The 19,012-nt window shown below is 42.4% G+C and overlaps 1 protein-coding gene across 1 annotated transcript in view; it reads left to right on the top strand.

Annotated features, from left to right (window-relative positions):
- The window catches only part of TBCD (tubulin folding cofactor D), a 115,227-nt gene that overhangs the window by 6,215 nt on the left and 90,000 nt on the right, over positions 1-19,012 (top strand). The window contains exons 7-13 of the mRNA XM_048323369.1: positions 93-148; positions 4,772-4,904; positions 12,050-12,095; positions 14,764-14,896; positions 16,022-16,164; positions 16,950-17,010; positions 17,520-17,594. Of these exons, the coding sequence (XP_048179326.1) occupies positions 93-148; positions 4,772-4,904; positions 12,050-12,095; positions 14,764-14,896; positions 16,022-16,164; positions 16,950-17,010; positions 17,520-17,594 (647 nt within the window). The remainder of the gene's footprint in view (positions 1-92; positions 149-4,771; positions 4,905-12,049; positions 12,096-14,763; positions 14,897-16,021; positions 16,165-16,949; positions 17,011-17,519; positions 17,595-19,012) is intronic.

Below are 19,012 nucleotides of genomic sequence, written 5' to 3' on the forward strand. Positions count from 1 at the left end.
ATTCAGTAGTGTATTATGTACACAGTTGTTACACAGTTGGTATTCTAGCTCCATGTATGAATTCTTTACAGTCAGTTTTCTTTTCCCTTTAGTGTTACCTGGTTGTCAGTGACAAGGCTCGGGATGCAGCTGCTGTGCTGGTATCCAAGTAAGTCTCTTTTGTGCATCTTGACAGAGAGGAAGGGGCTGGCTCCCCTTCCTGCTGTTGTATCTTAATCTGACATGACAGCGTTTGGAGGGCTGGAAGTTGCCAGCTGTCTGTAGGATATTACAGTTGCTTGAATTGGATCCAGTAGTGTTTTTTGGGAATAGTTTCCTTTGCACATGAAAATAAATTACAGAGCCCATAAGCAGGGATAGGACACACATATCTCTTGTTTCAGTATCTATTCCAGTCCACCTTCCTGCACATTCTAGTGGAAGAGGCCTTTAGTCGGCTCAGGTTGTGACTGATGGGGGTTTTCTTTTCTTTTTCCTTTTTAAAGCAAAGTCCCGACTCTGCACTGCAGCCTGTGCTCAGCAGGGGGCGCTGCCCGCGCAGCTTCGGCGCTGTCGCTGGAGGGGCAGCGGCTCCCGAGGGACACGGGGACAGGGGGACAGAGGGACAAGGGGACAGAGAGACAGAGGGACAAGGGGATGGGGACAGAGGGACACGGGGACAGAGGGACAGAGGGACAAGGGGATAGGGACAGAGGGACAAGGGGATGGGGGCTGAGGGACAAGGGGATGGGGACAGAGGGACAAGGGGACAGAAGGACACGGGGACAGAGGGACAGAGGGACAAGGGGATAGGGACAGAGGGACAAGGGGATGGGGACAGAGGGACATGGGGACAGAGGGACACGGGGACCGAGGGACAGAGGGACAAGGGGATGGGGGCTGAGGGACAGAGGGACAAGGGGATGGGGACAGAGGGACACGGGGACCGAGGGACAGAGGGACAAGGGGATGGGGGCTGAGGGACAGAGGGACAAGGGGATGGGGACAGAGGGACACGGGGACCGAGGGACAGAGGGACAGAGGGACAAGGGGATGGGGGCTGAGGGACAAGGGGATGGGGACAGAGGGACACGGGGACAGAGGGACAGAGGGACAAGGGGATAGGGACAGAGGGACAAGGGGATGGGGGCTGAGGGACAGAGGGACAAGGGGATGGGGACGGAGGGACAAGGGGACAGAGGGACACGGGGACAGGGGGACAGAGGGACAAGGGGATAGGGACAGAGGGACAAGGGGATGGGGGCTGAGGGACAGAGGGACAAGGGGATGGGGACGGAGGGACAAGGGGACAGAGGGACACGGGGACAGGGGGACAGAGGGACACGGGGACAGGGGGACAGAGGGACAGAGGGACAAGGGGATGAGGGCTGAGGGACAGAGGGACAAGGGGACAGAGGGACAGAGGGACAAGGGGATGGGGACAGGGACAAGGGGATGGAGACAGAGGGACAAGGGGACATGGGGACGGAGGGACATGGGGATGGGGGCTGAGGGACAGAGGGACAAGGGGATGGGGGCTGAGGGACAAGGGGATGGGGACAGAGGAACACGGGGACAAGGGGGCAGAGGGACATGGGGATGAGGGCTGAGGGACATGGGGACATGGGGACTGAGGGACAAGGGGATGGGGACTGAGGGACATGGGGACATGGGGACTGAGGGACAAGGGGATGGGGACTGAGGGACAAGGGGACATGGGGACTGAGGGACAAGGGGATGGGGACAGAGGGACATGGGAACATCAGCACCAGGGGCCTGGGAACACCGGGACAGTGGGACACAGGGACAACAGGACACAGAGACACAGGGACATGGGGAGAGGGGGGCAGTGGGTTTGGGAGAGTCACAGCCACACCGCCTGTGTTCATGTTCTCTGGGTTAAGATGCACTGAATTTATGGGATTAATCAAAATAGTTGTTAAATACAACATTTAGTAGAGCACGCCTTGTATTGTCTTTTTAGGAGGTAACTGTCTGTGTACTTATTTTAAATTTATTCTGAGCTTCACTCACAGGACTCAAGGCTTTAGGAATTTATGTTTAGTGAGTATAATGCTATGGGTCTGAAGCTGATGGCAAATCAAACACTTTTTTGGTTCAGAATGTACAGTGTCATGCAGAAAATTCATGAAGGACTTGAGACCAGACTCACAGTTCTCTGCTGACTCATCTTGTGCTTTTCTGGTTTATTCTGAAATATATCAGAGCAAAATTCAAATGACTGCATGAATTATTTGTGCAGTCTTGAATAAACAGTCTTGCCTGTTACATACTTACTTCCATGTAACAGAAAGTAGGTTTGTCTCCTTATCCTTTCCTGTGCGGGTGGTGAGGCCCTGGCACAGGTTGCCCAGAGCAGCTGTGGCTGCCTCATCCCTGGAAGTGTCTCCAGGCTGGGTGGAGCTTGGAGCAACCTGGGCTCCAAGGAAGGTGTCCCTGCCCTGGATGAGCTTTAAGATCCTTTTCTACCCAAACCATTCTATGATTCTATAATTCTATGATCCTAATTAGTTCTTGTAGTAATTTTGGACTCAATAATTAGGAATTGCTTTTTATGTATGTGTAATCTGCCTTGTCACAGATTGACAGTACCAGAGGATTTGAGATGATGGTGTGACACAAATGAATTATTCTTGAGCATTCATATAGGCCTTCTTCATTTCCTAAAATCCCAGGAAATACCCAAATTAACCAAGAGCAATAGATTCTTGAAGTATTTGGAAGCCTTCTCAAGCAAGGGTGACAGTAATTAAAAAAGATTCTTTCATCACATTATGCTTAATTGAATTTGCACTTCAGTTGTACTCCAGAGTGTCTGTAAAACTAAATTTTGAGTGGAAGCTTACATACAGTAACTTAATTGATTGCAGCATTGATTGCAGCAGAGCTTTGTGCTCATGCAGTGCTCAGCCCTGGGTTTCAGGGGGATTTCACCAGTGCCCTGCATCCTGACACTGGATCCTATGCAAGCACCTTGTTGTTTTATGTTCTCTTTACGTCTGTTTATTGGCTGAATTAATTTTAATTAGGAGTATATGTTCAGAACAAATATGGTGATAGAATACACTAAGCTAGTTCTAGTACCACGTGTGCAAGGCTATAATGGTACTGTATAGTGGACTTATAATTATTTAGTTTATATGAAAACACCATTTTCAAAATAGTCTGGTGATTAAAACACCAGAAATTAGAAGGCTGGCTCCAAGGCCTTTGCCTGTTTTCACATCCCCAAAGCCAGTTCTGAGCAGAGTCATTCTGAGATGAGGTCTCTGTGCCCTGTTCCTGGAGCTGGACTGTTGCTTGGGTGGGCAGGAGCACAACGGTCCTGGGACAGATGGAGAGATAAGATACAGAAGTCTGACTCTGTGGAACGCTCTGGGAAGGTCCCTGGGGAGGAAGAGAAAGTTTGGGTCCTGGTTCATGCTCCAAGGAGTTCATGAATTTCAAGTGAAGTTTAGAAACATCAGGATTCAAGATTTCCTGTTTTCCACAGTAAGCTGCTTCTCATAGGGCAGAGGAGCTGGAGTATATTTCATGAATTCTCCTTTCTGCCTGCTCAGTGAGTGGTTGCAGTAGGAGGAGATGAGGCGGATCTTTATCCTGCTCGTAGTGTGGAGGTTAGGGCACTCCTCTGGGAAAGAAAGATTTAAACTCCTTGGGGCTGAGGAAGGGTCTAGGAACCAGCTCAGCCACTTCACAGGTCACTTCTCTCACGCGCACCCTTGGGCCAAAGGCGGCTTCATCCTTCAACCCAGAACAACCCTCCTGCACTCACCCCAAGTCCTCATTGTTCTGCTGCTGAGCACCACAGGGACTGGCTGGGAAGCCAATCCATCCCATCAGCTCACTGTTGACGTGTTCTCTGTATTTAATATACTTAATACTCCATCAGTCAGCTCTCGGTGCTGTTCCCCTGTTATCTGTCGGTGTAGGAAGGAACCAGATCCTGGCTCTGGGGCACATCCTCTTTTGAGTTCCATGAGTTGTGCTGGATGGGCTTCCCCATGTGCCTTGTTTCCACTGGGTGTGTTAAAAACAAATGTAGTCTGAATCTCTGCTGGAAGAGGACCCTGGTTTGTAGGTGCCAAGGCACTGAAGTGATGCCCTGACTGCAGTGTGGCTGGTTAGGGGAGGGCTGAGAATAGTTTTATGGTAGTTTAGCCATGAAAAGCCTCTTTTCCCTTTTCTAAGATGGCTAAAAACATCTCTTGACCCATTTAGTGTGCTAAATAACACACTAAAATAAATAAATATTTGACCTTTTCAAATATCTGAAACCCCAGATCTAGCTCTGCTGGTTGCTTGTTCTGGGCCTGGCTGCAGACAGACAGTGCAAAAGGGACCCAGTGCTGATTTCCACTGATTTTCAGATTTGTGGAGTGGCTGTTCTTGGTAAGAGAGGTCAAGAATCCTCCTATTTGTTTCAGCTTTTCCCTAATTCTAATGGAAATAATTTCTTAAAGGCTTTGGAGGTTTTGTTGCTTTACAATTAAGATAAGAAATTTTTAGAACCCAAGTTTTTAGCTGGGTTTGAAATGAAGGCGAAGTTCCAGGTCAGAGCCTTGCTCAGAAACAATGGGCTAAACATGGACTAAAAAATGTGCTAAACATAGGATGGTTTGGAGTGTTCCCACCCTCAGTGATTTGGGGAAATTCGCATTGAAGAATCATTTCCAGGAACTACAACCAGTTCGGATAGAAGGAAAAATTGTTTTTCATTGGGTATCACAAAGTGAATGGCTACAGTGTTTTCTTTTTTTTTCTGTGACAGGTTTATTGTCCGCCCTGACGTCAGGCAAAGCAGGATGGCAGATTTCCTGGACTGGGTGCTCTCCATGTTATCCAAATCCTCGTCCCAGACCATGGAGGGCACTGTCATTCTGAACGGCATGCTCCAGGCCCTGGTAAATACTGGTTTTCCCTTAAAAGATAGAGAGTTGGGTTTATGGCCATACTATACTGCTGCAGGAGGCCTTTGATAGTAAATGCACAGAGGCTTCCTGGCAATAGAGAAAGGGAGAATTTCCTCCACAGCAGTTTAGACAGGGTAACTTCCCATGCACATATGTTTTCTTTAAGTATTTTTGTCATCTCCAAATGAAAGCAAAGTTGCCAGTATAGATGCTCATAAATAACTCTGAAAATAGCAGTCATTTCAGTAAGTTTGGGTTTGTTTGCTAATCTGAATGAATTTTTTGTTTAATGCCCTTTTCTTGTGAGTTGATAGTGGTGTATGACTCAAAAGAGCTGAATTCTTAGTTTGGGTTTTAAAATGTACATACTACACATGGGAAAAAATCTGCAGTACCTGAACCTCTTTTCCAGGGCACTGCTCCTGTTGTACGTCCTAAGGAGGTCTATTTATAAAAGCTTTGTTGTAATTTTACACCCTTAAAAGTGTTGGTGTGTGTTTTGAAATCCTGGGGTACAGTTCTGCACCAATTTCGATGTCCAAATGTATTTGGGTGGAATGGAGGCGTTTGCGTGGGTGGAGTTGTTGTTCCTTCTTGGTTTGGTTGTTGACCGAGGCAGTGCAGGCGAAGGCAGATCACGAGCCCTTGTGCAGTCTTTGCAGTTGCACAGCTTTGAGGATTTGCTGGTGTTTGTACAAGTTTTGATAATTTGCATAAAATTGCTACTCTTTTTAACCAGTCGCTAAGAGGACTTGTGTGCAGTGTGGTACTAAACATCAAAGCAAAGGTCTGGAGCAAGTGTGCGGGCTGTGGGGTTTTTTTGGTTGTTTCTTTTTCTTCTCGAGCTCTCCCAAATCAGAAGACAGAAGAAATTATCTATATTTAGAATAACTGAGGACCTGCTGCTCAACCAGGAGGAAGCGTTATTTGTGTGCATTGCAGCGTTTCAAAAGACAGAATGAGGTTTCATCATTTTATTGTCAGATCTGGAAAGGGAGACTGACTGTTTGCCATTCCCGGGGCATGATGAGACCTGCAGGATGTATAATGCATTAGTGTTTTGTCATAATTCCTTTGAGTTTGGCTTTGGCTCCATCCACCTGTTCATTAGTGCGCACTAAGCGAAACAGGTGAATACTCAACAAGTAGAATCGAAACCAGAATGTGATACAATAGACCTGGGAGCAGAGCTGCTGCCTTGCTTTTGTGTGATTTTTTTTTTTTTTTTCCCCCCCTCTTCACAGCTCATAACTCCTGTTCCCGTTGGTAGATATGAGCAGACTTGTAAAGCCTTTTCTTGCATTTAGTCTTCCATTTCTCCTTTCAGGCACTACAATGAATTGTATCATTAGGGAGTAAAGGTTTTCAGATTGCAATGTGTGCAGGTATGTGTGCATGTACATGCTTAAGGGGAGCAGGAAATACTTATTTCAAGAGCTAAATGTTATAATATTATATTTATATAATTATATGTATTCTTAATATTTTAATATTAAGAATCTCATATCACACTTATAGCAACATTATGCTGTTAAACCAAAAATATCAGCTGAAAATAAGTGTTTAAAATAAGTAAACACTTCCCTTAAATATGCAAGATTCTAACTTTATATATTTATTCCATAAATAAATATATTTGAACATAACAAGTGATCACTGAATGTGTAAAGCAGAGCACATCCTCTTGAGGGATAACTAAAAGTTGTGTCAACAAGCTTCAGAATTCTTTGCCCTTGGACTCCTCCAGCACTTTGTTACTTTAAGAGTCAAACTGCAGCTGCTTGGCCATGTCTCTGAACGAGAAGGAGAAAAAAGACCATTTTTCAGTTTCTGGTTAATGCAGCAAGGTGGGTTTTGGGATTGTGACAGGTTTTGGGAATGATGCAACCCACCAGAGTGGGGATAAAAACTCTCTCCACGTCGGAGCACAGTGGCACTGCCCCGAACAGGGTGGGTTTTGGTTGGGTCATGATTTTGTGCCACTAATGGTCTGCATTTACTGAACGGCTCCGAGCGAGGTTGGCATGGAAAAATTGCTCAGAAAAGACACGAAACTCCTGCATTTCAATGAACTGAAACTGCAAGTCAGGGACGCAGTGAGTAGTTGGCCGTGGCTGCACTTTGATCTGCCTCTTCGTGGCCGTGAGCCTGGGTGATCAGGTGTGTGCTGCTGTTTCATCTCACTCAGCGTTCTGTGCAGAACGAGTCCGGCTGTTCCGCGGCTCCTGTCGGAACACGCACCCAGCGTTGCATATTGTAATTCCACTGGGGCCTTTGGCTTTCTGTTCCCTTCCACCTGTCATCAGTAACTCACCATTTCCCAACTGGGGGGCACCAGCAGCCACCTCTGCTGACACTATTTCAAATTTGCTGTTTCAAACTGCCCTCCTTTGTTGAAACCCATGTTGCAGTATGGAATTTAATTCTCTTTCGTGCTCCTATTCTTTGGCATTTGAAGGACTGAAAATGTTGGATTATTAAGAAATTGCTACTTTTTTATAACATTTGTTTACTTGAAGGAGACTTCTAACCTGTTTCAAGAATCTGCATTTTAAATTCTCTTGGTCTGGAGGTTTGCTTTTAAACCTGCCATTATATCAAACAGCTTTTTAGTTATCGCTGCAGGGCGCAGCACTCCCAGTTCTTGCGTGACAGAGATGTCATCACGTTGAGGTAGCCTTGGGCATTGAAACTTATTAAACCTTATTTGTTTTATAAGTGATTCAGTATACAAGTGTGAGTAATAATTAAAAAAAATAAAACGCCCTACACAGTGATCTGATGAAATTTCAGAGTCTTAAGAACGAGGCATTTCCCTGAGCTGTCTCTAATGCAAAGGTTATTTAGCAATAGCTACATGCTTATGTAAATTTGGCTCCAGGGAAGAAAGAACTCTCTAACTCCATTCTTTCAGACCCAGAGGCACAAAAATAGACTATTTCCAAATAGAATGTTTCCCAAGTCTTTGTATTTTTGGCATTCTCAAAGAATTGGCTGTATTAGGATTGTCTATTGGCGTTATTTTTTTAAAAAGGGGTTGTTGCTTAGTGGTTTGGTGATAAAGGTGTAGGACAAGCAGTGTTGGTGAGAGGTACAGATGTTCTTGTGTCTGCAGGTACCAAGCTGCTTTCTGCTCATGCCCTTTCTCTCCTGAGTGTCACAGAGTATTTGTTCTAATGTGGCCTTGTCTGATACCGCTGAGTTTTTTTACTTCTCACCAGAAGTTTTGTGGTTCATTCAAGGTTCAGAAGTTCTGTTATCATAAAGCTGTTGCTTTTTCTTGTTAGGGTGTAGTACTATCTCAAGCTGCTAAATTTTTTTTCCTTCTGAGTATTTAAAATCTGTGTGTTTCGGTAATCTCAAGATGGAAAGGAGATACTCTGTCAGCTCTCCATGTGTTAGTCTAAATGTTTCAGATGTTCAGCTGATAAATAACTGGGATCACATGAAAGCTGCCATCACTGTGTTGGTGTCTGTCAGCATACGTGTCATGTTGATGCTCAACGCCCAAACACGTGTGGCCCTCAGCAGGAGTGCTGCTTGTGTGGAGACACACTGAGAACAAGGCCTTTAACTAACCCATTTTACCATCAGCTGCACGAAGAATGCATTAAATATTCCCTGCTTCCAAGTGAACTTAGGTTCTGCCAGCATGTTCTCCTTTCCTGCAGCTGGCCGGCAGGCAGGGATGGCTGATGGCATTCCCGGGGTGTTGTGTGGCTACCAGGGGGTGCTCCAGAGCAGTGCAAGGGATCATTTCCTGCTCTTCCCAGCGAGGCTGGAATTATCCTCCCAGTCCTCCACTTGGTTACAACCAGAGGGTAGATCCAGACTTGTGTCTCCTGCTCGGCAGGAAGATCCGCTCACTCCCCAGCAGCCAGGCCACCCCTCATGGTGATTTGTGTAGCTTGGGGAACAAGTCCTGGAGATGATCCCGACTGATAGATCTCCTGCAGGTTGGGCCCAAAGTGGGTTACGCAGACAATTGGTAGGTGTGGTGTCTCTGCTGGGATTATTAAGAAACTGGGCTTTGTTTGCCTTGCCCTGTGCTGTTTCTAAAGCAGAACCAGACTTGACAGTCGTCATTGCTTGCACACCACTGATTTTCTCTAATTTGTAGGTGGCTTAATTATTTATAAGAGAGGGAGTCACATACTTTTCAACAGTTCAGCAGGTTGGGTAGGTTGGTGTGTGCTTTGCGTCCTGGTTAAGTGAGGAGCCCGTGGCGTAACTGCGACTGCCGGGATGCTCCGACAGGCAGGCTCCTCGTGCTCAGCACTGCGAGCTGCTGACACCAGAATGCCTGTGCAGGTGGCAAACCAAGCTTATTAATTACTTTGTTTGTATCAGATTTTTGGAAATGGTACGCCTTGGATATTTTTCTTCCTTCAAGGCAGGAAGTTTAAGCTGGGTACTGTAATGCTGATTTGCCCTTTTTGCTGCTGGTTTTTTTTTCATGTTTGTCATTCATGCATCATGAACATTTCTTTCTGTAAGCTGCAGGTTTACAGTATTTTTCTGAAGGAGTAACTTTGCTGCACATGCCTGACTGTTTGTAGCATGTGCTGGAGGAAAATATTTTTTCTGTTTTCCCAAAAGCAGCCAGCATTGGTTAAAGTGCTCTTGTATTTCCCCTGGGAAAAATAAATCTATTACACTCAAAAGTTTTAGAGATTTGGACCTGGGGATGCTTTTGCATGCTTTGACTCATAAATAAATAATGAATACTTCTCTTCTTGTCTTTTCTACACTCAGAAGAAAACCCCAGACACTGGATTTCCTGCTGTGTTGAATATCTGAAGAATAGTTCTTCACAGTTTGGCTGTTACCTATTTACTTCTGTAAAAGTAGTTTTAAAAATGGTTGTTTCTCTGACACAAAGAAATACCTGATGTATCACTTGTAGAAACGCCAGGAACCTGCTCCAAGGTTGTATCTGACCCCCAGTGCACCTGCATGAGTGCAGAAAGAGCCTTCTTCCCTTTCAGGAATTTGGCATTTTCAGGTGTGTTTATTCCAAAACCAATGGGTAACATATTTTATTGATCAGAAGGCATGTAAATATTACAGCCCTTCTAAAAATGTTTGGTTATCAGTTCAAACACGGCAGCTATGGTGTCCTTTGGGCAATTTTTACTTCCCCTAAAAACTCATATTGATAAAATAAAATCCCTTAATCCAGATCTCAGTTGATTTACAGCTGCTGCTATGGTGATTCTATTATCATCTATATCATTTATAATATACCTTATATTATAAATCCCTATGGTAGGAGTAGATGTTCTGTGTTGAAAATAGTTTGTTATTTAAGTTTTAGTGAAACTGCTGTAGGGAGACATTGTGTGTTTCACTTATTTGTTCAGAATATAATAGAAATGGTTATGAAATGGAATCATAGGTGTGTGAGGAGAAGCGTTGAAAAAAATACTGTGCAATATTCGAGTTTTTCTCGTTTCCTGCTCATGTGTTGGTTGATTCCTTCCCACATCTCGCTCAGAGGTGGCACCTTCCAGTTCTGTTGTTGCTGAGGAGTCAGGACCTAATTCAGGCTTAGGCCCAAGGGTGTAAAAACACGTGGAGAAGTTTGTAGAAAGGTGCCAGAATTTAGGAACTGCTGGGGACTGAAAATGTGTTGTTGTTTTGAGGATCCTGTTCCACCTCCTCAGCAGTGTGCTGAGGGTGTGAGAGCACACATCCTAAGGTGTTTGTCCAGGAGCGTTCCCAAGGATCTGTTAAAAAGCTGTTTCTCTACATTATCACTGCTTGAGGAATTGCCCTGTGCTTTGCTTGAATATGCTTGAATATAATATTAATAGTTTGAAGGCAGCCTGTGTGTGCCTTAAAAAACAAGTTAAGTTAGGCAGAAAGGAGAAGGAATTGTGAGGATGCAGGAATGCTGCCGTGTCTCCAGCATCCACAGCACAGTGTATGGAGAAACCAGAGATGGGTTTTAAAGCAGAACACAGGAGCAAAGTGATGAAGAAATGAGCTTCTGCATGTTTCAACGAAGAGAAATTTTAGAGGAGCTCTAGATTTATTGTACCAAAGATTTGACGTTTTTTTTTAGGCTTTTTAATACAAGCAGTTTTGTTGTATGTTAGTGAGAAATTCTTGTATTTGTTTTTAATACTGACTTCATATATTGCTAAAAGGTGTGCTACATTTATACAGTTAAGTTGATATTTATTTCCTTTGGCTGTTCTTCTGGGCCTGAAGTCATTCTATTGCCTTGCTGCTTTGTAAATGTCATTTTAAAGGAGCCCTCACACTTGCCTGCATTAAAATCTCAAATATTTTGATATATAATATCAAATTCCTATATATATCTTGTAGTGCAGCTGATCAGCAGCGCTAATTTGAGATCCTGAAATGCAATTTAGTAACAAACCAAAACAGGCTGGGTACACAGCCCCAAGGTGTTTTTCTTGCCTCTGTTGCTCGTAGCCACGCCTGCAGCGCGGGAGGCATGTGTGTGTGTTTGGTATGTGTGAGAAAGTACCTCTTTTTAGGGTAAGTCTGTTCTTGTTTAACTCCCAGGCATATTTATTGAGGAAGATTTTTCTTCTGGTGACTGCCAGAGCAAGGACAAGCGAGTGCCTGGCCAGAGTAGTTTTGATGCGTGGGGAGCTGAGGAAGCTTTTAATGTGTAACGTGTTCTGTCAGGTGTCAATAGTCCCTTAGTCTCACTGGGGTATTTAGCTGCAGATAAAATTCCCTTGACACAGGAATTGCAGTTGGCCTGGTGGAGGTGTATTTGCAGGTGTCTGTGGGTGGTTTAGTCTCTCACAAGCTGGGGTTGCACCACACTGAGCTCCTGTGACCCAGCACTGAGCTTGATGGGTCAGGGACCTGAGTTGGCCAACAACTGGTGGCCTTTTTTTTTTTTTTGCTCATTTGTTATTCTGTTTTGTTTTGTTTTTTTTTCATTTTCTCTTGAGTGTTTTTTGGCCACCTCAGTCCCCTGAGCAGTTACCAAGAAGAACTACACCCTGAAACTCTTCCCTTTATGCTATCTAAATCAGCAAACACTACACATTATTGTAAGAACATTAAAAATATTTTAGAACTAAATGCTTGATATATTGTGTTTTAGAATCTCTGTATGCTCATGTCTCTGTTCCCTATTTTAATTGTAGGCACAGCTGTTTAAGCATGGCAAGAGAGAAGACTGTTTACCATACGGTGAGTTTGTAATAGGTTCTGTTTTTCAAGCCGTTGCAGTAGAAAAGGGAAAGGAAGGTTAACCTGGTGACAGGTGGTACTGTAAGGAGTGAAATCCACCAGGCAGTGATAAAGCAGGGAAAATGAGGGGAGCAAAAGCAGAAATGACTGTGAAGGAGGAGCAGATGCCACCAGGGAATGTTGTGTTGGAGCAGCACATCAGAGGATTTGGCAGGTGATCACACTGGCCATTGCTGTAATACAGGAGCTCAACGCAGAACATATAAACTGTTAGATGTGGAAAATATTTGTTTGAAATTCAGTAGAGCATGAATTGGTTTTGTACATATTACTGCTGGAAGTTTTGCAGAGGCTCTGCAAGTTTAATATAAGCACAGGAGTTCAGAAAACCCATGTTTTAAGAACCAGCTGTGTACAGAGCACAGCTGGAATCATGTTTGGATGATGTTGGAATAAGAGAAGTTTTTTAGTGAAAAGAGATTATAATTATACTGCATGCAATTAGGGATAGGAAGCCAAAAAGAGAAAAAGAGGGTATGGAGGTTTCTGGATAGTGTAGCTGCATTTTGGAATTATGTTTGTCTTGTGAATCCTGGAATATGATCAGAACTGACTGCAGTGTGATCTTGGGCCTTATTTACAGCAATAAAGGGAGGCAGGGAAAGATGGTGCCTAATTCCAAAACATTACAAAAGACCCAAACAGTTTTGTGGATCTTATCCAAGTACCAGAAACAGGGTTTGTGCTGTTCACAGGAACCAAGCAGGAATATAAACTCACTTTAGAATGCTTGTGATGTCACTAATGGAATTATTTTGGCCCCGAGAAGAAGGTTTTTTAGTTCTAGTGATGGAAAGTTTCATTCTCCCAGTTCCTAAGGCTGAGATGCAGACACTTCCTTAGAAAATGCCTGAGAGATGGGTAATGATGAAGATAAGATAATGAAGACAAACAGCATGGAATGACACAGGTGCAAATACTGGGAATGCCATTGCACAGGAACGGCACTGGGGAAGCTGCCAGAGAAGCAGAATCATTAACAGGCTGGGTTAATGACAGTACAACAGAAAATGACAGAATTTAAAAATACAGCTGTACAACACAATAGCCTTAATCAGTATGGAAGGAGCATACTGAGCTCACAGCATTAACCCTCCTGGTAAAATCAGATGTTTTGGCCCATGGCATAGAAAGAATAATAAATAATTATGAGTCTGGTAATAAGATAAAAAACAGGGGCATATCAATGAGTAAATGAACCTTAGAAAATCTAGAATGCTCACAACTCAGAAGCAGATATTCAGATGGGAACTGTTAGGGATAAGAAAATGTGAGAGACAAAAAATATCTAAGATTTTTAATTATAACAGATCTGAGGATGAAATAGGAAAAAAAAGTAGGCAAATGTCAAAAGATCCTGTTTGAAGTCATTTGTGACACAGAAGTTGAATTAAAAACAAACACTAGCCCTGAAGTAATTTACATGGGTCTGTAGATATTTTAGTGATTCAAGAGCTGGCAGGACTTGGAAGAGGCCTTTATTTATATATTCTTAATTTATTTTCTGTCGGTGAATGATGATGTTTCTGCAGCCTCTTCCTCCTAAACCATCAGTCTCTTGGGCTTTTATAACTGCAAAAAATCCAGGTTGCTGGAAGGTATTGAAGTAATAATAATCATCACTGGCTTGTTTTCATGGATCATTCCATTAGTATTTTAGTACACCAAGATGCATCATCACCAGTCTTTTTAAAGACTTGAAGGGATTTCTCAGTCACGTCTTACAGTTTCTCAGACTTTGAAATAATTGTGTTTTCTTTGATCTCTTTGTATTTTGAAAACCTTGATATGAGACTGGGGAAAGAGGTTGCAGAGTATTTGGCTGATGTGATTCCATCTGTGCAGTGCTGTTGGAAGCACCGTGGCTCTTGCAGAGCCTGAGTCATTAGTCTCTATTAGCTAATGGTCAACCTTCTGAAGGATTATTTTCACCCTGATGAAACTGCAGAAGAGCTTTTTTATTTGTAATAGGCATGGCTTCCTTGTGAAAACTTTGAATCCTGGAACTTTGTACTCATTAACCCTTTCTCTGTGTTTTTTTTACTTGCTGGACAAATAACTTTTGTTACCTTTGATGTGCCCAAATGAGAGGTTTTCTGGCTGATTGTTTACACATACACAGTGTTTCTCATGTCTAAATGTTTATGGACATCCATCATCATAAAAATTTCAGTGTCAGGATTTGGTGCTGCCTGAAAATACTAAAAGAGGAAAGGGAAAGCTTCCTTAGTGTGCAGGAAATTTTCTGAGTAATTGAACTACATCATCTAGCTTCTGGTTCTGTTAGATTACTGAAAACGCTTAGACCCTGAAAGACACTTGGGTATGTTGCTTCCAGGGAGAATCAGAGGCAAAAACACTCTGAGAATGTAGATTGTAATTTTTATAATCAAAATTAATCCTTAAAGCCATCTTCCCTGTTTGGGCAGTGAAGGATATTGCCACTATTTGACCAGTGTCACCTACTACAAAGTAAGCAATCAGGCATTTGTGTTTCAGTAATACCTTTAAAAATACAAATCTCCTAAAGAACGTTTAAAACTTTAAAATTTTCATACCAAGGTATTTTTAAAAGCAGTTTTTCTGGTGTGTTTGTTTTCTTTTACAGCTGCTACTGTTCTCGAGTGTCTTGATAACTGCAAGCTGTCAGAAAGCAATCAGATGGTTCTGCGCAAGCTGGGCATGAAACTGGTTCAGCGACTTGGGCTGACATTTGTGAAACCAAAGGTAGCAAAGTGGAGGTCAGTTTAAAGCTGAAAAGTTCAAAAACAGGAAAATCCAAAAGCACAAAACCCCCTACAAGTACATAGATCCATACATTTGCCTTCTGCCCCTCTTAACCTTCCCTAAAAGAAAAAGAAATCCCTGTGGGAATGAACATATTCTTCATTTGCATTATTTGGAAAAAGGAGGATTCTTCCACTGTGTTTTGTTTTCCTGTACTTTTTTTTCAATTTTGGTGCATAAATGAGTGCTGGGACAAGCCAAATCTGACTTTGCACATTGCACAAGCAGAAGCCTGTTCCTATATAATGCATAACTCAGTAAATATGGGAAGACGGCGACCTTTGTTCCTGAAGCTGATTTAGTACAATTTTGTAAGAGTGAACATAACTTTTTCCATTACCTGGTCCTACCCTGATTCGATAGAAAGTTCACAGGGGAAAAGTGGTTTGCAATCCCGCTCTGGTTTTGCATATTAGTCAGGTTTTGGTGTCTGGTTTTACGTACTGCCAGAGGGCAAACTCTTTTTTAGATTTCTCGCACTGATATTTTAAAATTGCAGGCTCCCTTGGTGACTATTTTTATTGTATTTATTTTACCGTCTTTTGAGAACATCCTTAGGCATAGAAAATTCTTTTTAGGTGGAGAATGTACCTTGCCCGATGGCAAAAGTCAGTTTAGCATGTAAAGTCTGTCTTTTGTAAGAATGCATCTACACCACGGGCTAAATATTCGAGTACGGCTTGGTCAGAAAGTACTAAGCTGGCTTTGAGATTTAAAAAACAATTTTTAATAAGCTCATTTTATTAATTTTTTTTTCTCTTTTTAATTTTTTTGGAGAGACTTTTTGGGCATGGGAATTTTGTCTCTCTTTGTTGTTAGCAGTGGAAAATAGGTTATAGTGAAACAGGAAAGGGAGGGATAATGAAAAGGAACCATTTGAATAGTCTGGCTCTTCTCACCTTGGAAAATAGACAACTGGGTCAGGAGGAAGGAGAATGGGATATTTGTCCCTTTCCTTTAAAGCAGCCACTAAATAACTGGAGAGCTGTGCCCTGGGAGGGGTAGGAATGTGGCAGACAGACTTTGTGGCAGTATGGAAGTTAAATCAGAGAAATCACTGAAGTGTGTTTGTTGTGCAGGTACCAGCGTGGCTGTCGATCTCTGGCTGCCAACCTGCAAGCTCAGGGCGCTGCTGTGCAGAGCCAGAAGAAGGAAGTTGCTTCTGCTGAAGCTGATGATGATGAGGAATATGACATTCCAGGAGAGATTGAAAATGTTGTAGGTGTGTTAAAGCTGGAGAGAAATCGTTGCAATGCTGCAGGTTAAACATATGTTGGAAAATAATCTGCTTGGGGCTAAAAAAGTCATGTGGGTTTCTGTGCTAGTGTGAACAACTGGAAAGACTCTAAAACTTCAGTCTCTGCAGCTGATTAAATAGATGATATTTTGTCAAGTGGTTTGGACTTCAGCATCTCAAGCAGAAGCTCAGTACTGGAGCATTTGTTGTGGAGTTGGGCATGGAGGTACTGAAATATGTTTTACCAATTGTATCCAGTAATATAAACGAGATGCCTTGAACCTTCCACAAATTAGAATTTATAGTGAAATACAGAACAAAAAATTGTGTCACATGAAAGCTAAAGAATTCTGGTTTAATTTTTAGACTGAGGTAGTATCAAAGGAGCAGCATTTTTTTCTTAATATGCAGTTGTACAGCATGTCCTCTGCTAGCTGGCTGTGGATATTCTGTAAGTAAATAGACAAAAATTGCATCAGAAGACTTTTATAACTGAATAATCTAATGAACCTCTGCAAAAGGCACCATGATCTCCATTTTGAATCTTTTACAGCACTTGAAATTTCAATCTCTTTTCATAAACAATTTGGAACATATAAATAAACATATTTCTTGTTTTTTAATTTCAAGTCATACTTATGTGACAAATAGAATAAATCTAGATACAAAGATTTTTATACAAAGAGGCAGATGAATTTCGAACATCTTAAGAAATCTTTCTGTTGTTAAATAAAAATAATCTTGTTTTGTTTAAATAAAATTATTTGCAGAGCAATTGCTGGTTGGCCTGAAAGACAAAGACACCATCGTCAGGTGGTCTGCAGCCAAAGGGTAGGTCTGTTATGGTGACTCTGCTAAGCTGAAGTAAACAATATAGAAATACAGTGGTGTAAGCCATGATTGATAATTTGGGTGTATTGCCATTATTTGCTGTTACTGCAGATGGCTTTAGCACAGCCTGTGGTGGGGGCACAGGAACATTTGTCTCTTTTTCTGATGAAAAATCCGGCCAATTTTCAGGGAATTTCCGGTGGGTTTGGAAATAGATGTTCTCGGTAAAACAAGATCTGAAGGGTGCAAAGAAACCTTTCTTCAAAAGGGTTTTTTTTTCTCTTTCTCTTTAAAAATGCATTTCTGGGGAAGGTTCACTGCTGTGTAGATTTTTTCAAGTTTGAGGTTGTTGTTTCAGGGTATTGGTCTTAGGGCAGCAGGGTGGCATCTTGAAGTTACTCAACTTCTAGGAAGATTCCAGTAACTAGTATTTTTTCTAGAATTTACCAATCAACTGCAGTACTAACGATTCACTGTATGCTTCTTTTTTTTTTTTTTTCCTTCTGTAGAATTGGTAGAATAACTGGAAGACTTCCAAAAGAATTAGCAGATGACGTGATTGGGTCTCTGTTGGACTGTTTTAGGTAAAAATCTTATTTCACACTTTACCCCCATCTGAAACATGTCTGCTTGTGGAACAGGGGGACAACAGTTAGGAAGAAAGGTCTAAAATAAATTTCCTTGCTGTCCTTCTCCCAGATTTCAAAATCTTTGAAGGCACAGATGGGCTAAGGGTATTCAATAAAGAAATTATTTCTAATCCATCCTCTTGACCCCATACTAAGGTAATGTTCAACTGAAGTTGAACTTAGGAAAGATAAAAAAATGCTCATCAACTTGCTGCTTTAGAGATTCCTGGTGTGCTCAAGACTCATGGCTTGAGTTTAGTGTCCATCCTCAGAAACCTGGTAGAACTGGAAATGGTGTTCTGAGGATCAGTGGAGGTAAGAAACAATCTGTGGGAGGGGAGGGTGGAACATGTAGGGAGAGTGAGGAATAAGTGGGGTATAGCAGAGATTTCTGAACTTGGGAATGGTGTGGATATAGTTGCCCTCTAGGTTTTATGTTATTAGTAGCGAACTCAAGCATCAGGTGGCAGGTTTGGAATAAAGACAGAGGTGTTATTCCCATAGTTAAACTGTCAAACTTCTTGCCACAGGCTCTTGTGGATACTGAGAATATTCGCCTGAACAAAAAGCGTGCTTTTTGTCTGCAAACTTTTCCATGATCTGCCAGAGTTTGGAAGTGTTTAGCAGAGTGTTGCAATCTGCTGGGTCTTAGACTGTGGCTAAGGCAGGTGCTGTTGGCTGTGTCAGAGAGGATTTGGGGCACACAGAGCTGTGGGATGTTCTTTTGGTTCACTTTAGCCTTGGATGTCATGGCTTTGTGTTCATGTAGAGCATGTGAAAACCCAAATCATTAAACAAGTATCCTGTGCTTTTGTTTAATACCAAATTGCTCATCATGTCTGCATTGAGTACCTGAAATCTAAACGAGTGGTTTAGAGCAAGCCAATAACAAAAAGAGTTTCTTTATTGGCAAGAAATGCTGGTCATGTGCAGTTTGTCACTCAGATGTCCTCAGTTTTAAAAAGTCTTTTCACATTGGTTTTGAGTACAAATTAAGGATGCCAGCTCAAAGGGTAACGCATTAAAAAAAGGAAGGTATAAAGTCTGAAAAACTTGCAAGGAAAGTATCCACTTAGATGATCCCTCCACTATGTTACTGTGATTAATTTAAGAGTTGCTGCTGATCTCAATTATCCCTGGAGCTTCAAAGACCTGTACTCACTGTGTTTTCTTTCCTTGTTTTTCAAGTCATAGGGATGAGTAATTCAACTTGTAATTGAGTGACCTGCTTTCTTCAGAAACACCTGGGAACAAACGTAGGCAAGGACAGAGAGAACCTCTGTTGGGTTCTTTGCACTAAATATCTAGTGACCAAAATAGGAATAAATCAGTTGCTAATCAGAGGTACTCTGTTATACCTCTTGGGATAAGAA

Source organism: Corvus hawaiiensis, chromosome 19, assembly GCF_020740725.1.
Source record: "Corvus hawaiiensis isolate bCorHaw1 chromosome 19, bCorHaw1.pri.cur, whole genome shotgun sequence".
In the NCBI taxonomy this organism is placed as follows: Eukaryota; Metazoa; Chordata; class Aves; order Passeriformes; family Corvidae; genus Corvus; species Corvus hawaiiensis.